Source organism: Dinoponera quadriceps, unplaced genomic scaffold (genome assembly GCF_001313825.1).
Source record: "Dinoponera quadriceps isolate SergipeBrazil2010 unplaced genomic scaffold, ASM131382v1 scaffold282, whole genome shotgun sequence".
In the NCBI taxonomy this organism is placed as follows: domain Eukaryota; kingdom Metazoa; phylum Arthropoda; class Insecta; order Hymenoptera; family Formicidae; genus Dinoponera; species Dinoponera quadriceps.
The window spans coordinates 181967-185364 of record NW_014554377.1 but is presented as its reverse complement, the minus strand read 5'-3'; the positions used below and the strand labels follow the sequence as shown (position 1 = coordinate 185364).

General features: G+C 35.3%; 1 protein-coding gene across 3 annotated transcripts in view; it reads right to left on the bottom strand.

Annotated features, from left to right (window-relative positions):
• Positions 1 to 1858: 1858 nt before the first annotated feature.
• Positions 1859 to 3398, bottom strand: part of LOC106747520 (sodium leak channel non-selective protein) — a 21953-nt gene continuing 20413 nt past the window's right edge. For 2 of the 3 annotated variants that reach the window (XM_014625107.1, XM_014625117.1), the window contains 2 exons: positions 2759 to 2933; positions 1859 to 2681 (listed from right to left, as the gene is read on the bottom strand). In XM_014625107.1, the coding sequence (XP_014480593.1) occupies positions 2503 to 2681; positions 2759 to 2933 (354 nt within the window). In that variant the 3' untranslated portion in view covers positions 1859 to 2502. The remainder of the gene's footprint in view (positions 2682 to 2758; positions 2934 to 3398) is intronic. The other variant, XM_014625126.1, reaches the window with a different exon arrangement.

Sequence of the window (3398 nt, the reverse complement as noted above, 5' to 3'; positions counted from 1 at the left end):
TTAAGTTCTATAATTGGTCAGCATAGGCTTATGACACTATTGATCGCTCCTAGAGTGGTCAATATCTGCTTTATTCGAAAACAATAATATTTACGAACATTTAATATATTATCGTCAACTAGCGACTGTCTCACAAATTAACACATTGACAGCCGGCCCCGCGAAAACGCGGGTTTCTGAGTCTGTCGTTTGAGCGCCGGCCCTGCGAAAACGCGGGTTTCTGAGTCTGTCGCTTGAGTAACTGCGACAGTAAAAAGAAGCGAGAGTAACTTTATGTGTGCTGAATGCTTAGTACCTTTACATCTTGGACAATGTTTCGAGAAATACCACACTTGCCTTAAATATTAAAACTTTTGCTTTCTGTTTACGTTATATATATGTAATAATCCACCATAAAATGAGAAACTGTATTTTTTTTATAATTATAAATAAAAAATTTCAATTTTGTTTATATTTTTAATTACCGTTAAATTGTATGTGACGAATATGCAAATAAAATGTACTATTTTACGAAAATATATAATGTTTTAAATATCTTTTTGGCTATTCAGTGATCAGAAACAAGCGAATAAGGCCGGCACTCAGGCTTTAAATGTCTCTTAGGTCGCCGGCTGTCAATGTGTTAAGGTATTTTAGCAAAGTTGTGCACACCTCCGTACACTGTGTTCAATTGTGCGACACATTGTCTATCCTGATGGACATATTTTGCTAAAATACTCTCTTAATTGACTCCATTTCATTAATATATGTAATTTTCAATCTAATTCAATAAATTTCCCGATATCTAATATTTCAAAAATGTTTTTATCATTTTTCAAAATTATATTTTAATTTACAATGTATTTCACAATATTACATTGAAGTCAATTAGATTGAATTTCATGATGAAAATTATGATTTATTTTGAAATATTGATTATTATATATTTCAGTAATTTTTCAGTAACTTTCATCGAGTTCATAGTATACTCGAATATAAAGAAAGTTAAAATATACTGCTAAAATTTACTGAATTTAACTGAAAATTGCGTATATTAACGGAATGATAACGAAATGGAGTCAATTCAGGGGGAATTTCAGTAAAATTTTTAGCATAATAATAATATTTCCATCAGAATATTTGTATCTTACTGGAAAACATCCACAACGACTAACGCGAATGACATTGCGAAACGTGGTGAATTGTCCGCCAGCGGTGCTTCGTCAAATCAACCCGAAGATTCAAACATATTTGCCTGGGTGAATTCGCTATCTGACGGCAGTGATGTTCTGATACGAAATGTCGCAAGTGTGCGTATATGTTTGTATGTTCGATGATTGTAATAATTTTCTTGCGATGAGAGATGAATTCTTCTAACACATCGAGCTTCGCGAATGTGCAACGAGAATTTCTCGGGCTGGTTCAGTTCGTTCTATATATACACTTTGTTTATCGGTAACGTCTTACTGTGTGGTAACATACATCGGGTTAGCGCACGAGTTCGTCTCCTTTTTTTTAATCAAAATATACGTGTAACGTTTATTTATTTCAAGGAAGTTATAAGGTGAAATGAATTTGATAAAAACTCAATGAAACTTGCAATTAGGAAAAAAATTGATCATTCAAGAACTGAGATATTCGCAAAGTTGACACTTTTTATATGGTTGCTGAAGATTAGCGTACTATATTTAATTTCTTCTAAACTATAGAAATAAAATAAAATATAATGTTAAAATCTATTAACACATTATATGTATACACAAATTTCAGAATTATTGACTATTTTGTTTTGAACATACAACGGTGTAAAGTTCATAATTTATAGTAATATTTGACATATGTATACATATTTAATTATCTATGCACTTCTATTGAATCAACTGCATAGCACTATTAAGAAGAATAAAAGATTATATTTTTGTAATCTGTAATTTTGTGTATATATATTTATCTCGACTTCGTTTAAAATTAACACTCGTCATTTAGATAGCAAAATAAATATATGGAAATAATTTTGCTTGATAGGTACTATATTTTTTTAATTTAAAAAATTGTTCCTTTGATGTATCACTGAAGATACGACACTGAGCCTCACAATCTCCTTAAAACACAATCAATGATGCGCTGTCTTTTGTTCGATGACCTGTCATTTTTTCAGCAGTTGCAAAACAAATCCAGGTTTGTAGAAATTCTGGGATTTCTAAGCAAAGAGCTAATTAGGAAATGGGATAAACTTTCGTATGAACTTAATATTAACATGCAACTGTCAGCACTTGAAAAAAAGGACGAAGCTCGGCGCGTTAAAGTTCCTCGTTAGACGTTGGGTAAACGATTACAAATTATTAGGCACATATACTACGTTCCTCCCTTCCATCTGTTTTCTTTCTCCCTACTGAGCGCAAGGATCTTTAGGCTGAAAATTTGTTTCTTACGATCTATATATGCGAAAAATCACGCCATTTGTCGCGCAATCAAGATCGTACAGCTTGGTAGTTTCCCATCAGTGATTAGGAAGTGGACTTCCTAGACTTCATCCTCGCTGGATTCGCTGCTGTAAGCCAGTTGCTCCTTCCACCATTCTCGCACCTCCAACATGACGCTGGAAACTTTAGGAGCGGGTGCTTTGCTGTTCAACGTCTCCCTCTGCTGTCTGCTTTGTTCCGTGTTTTCCGTTAGGTGCGGCAAGTTGTTTTTCACCATTGCTGAGGGAAATCGGAATGATAAGATGCTGGCTCGGCGCACAGGAAAGCGACATCGCAAGTAAAAGAGAGAGGCTCACATGGCGGTCTGCTGTTCCTCTTCTTCGCCACAGCGATTTTATCCTTCTCGGTTCGTACGGACGCGGGATCCGACAAAGTTGGAGCCAGATACTTCCTTCCTGACGCGCTCCCTATGCTGTCCGACCGTGGGAGCACCACTGGCTTCTTCACTCTGTGCTTCGGTACTTCGACATCCTGTTGGTGAAAGATCAGCGAAGTAATTTCATTTTTATGAGAGAGAGAGAGAGAGAGAGNAGAGAGAGAGAGAGAGAGAGAGAGAGAGAGAGAGAGAGAGAGAGAGAGAAAGGTTGCCAGGTCATTTTTACAATTCTCTTTTTTACAATATCATACCAATGTTGTCAATTTTGACTACCCAACTTTTTCAATAACTGAGTGCGCGGCTAATTTCAGACATTATAAATTATTGATTTTTTTAACGGCAACAGATAAGAATAACGTTTGAAATTAGATGTATATTCAGTTATTGAAAAACTCGAGTACCCGAGTAGTTGAAATTAACAGCATTAATTCATACTACGGAAAGGATATACGAGGGCAGTCCGATAAGTACTTAGCCTACAAAAGAAAAACGAAAATTTTGGAAAAGTGGCGATTTATTTCTCAACATAGTCTCCTTTTAGCTCGATACACTTGACCCAG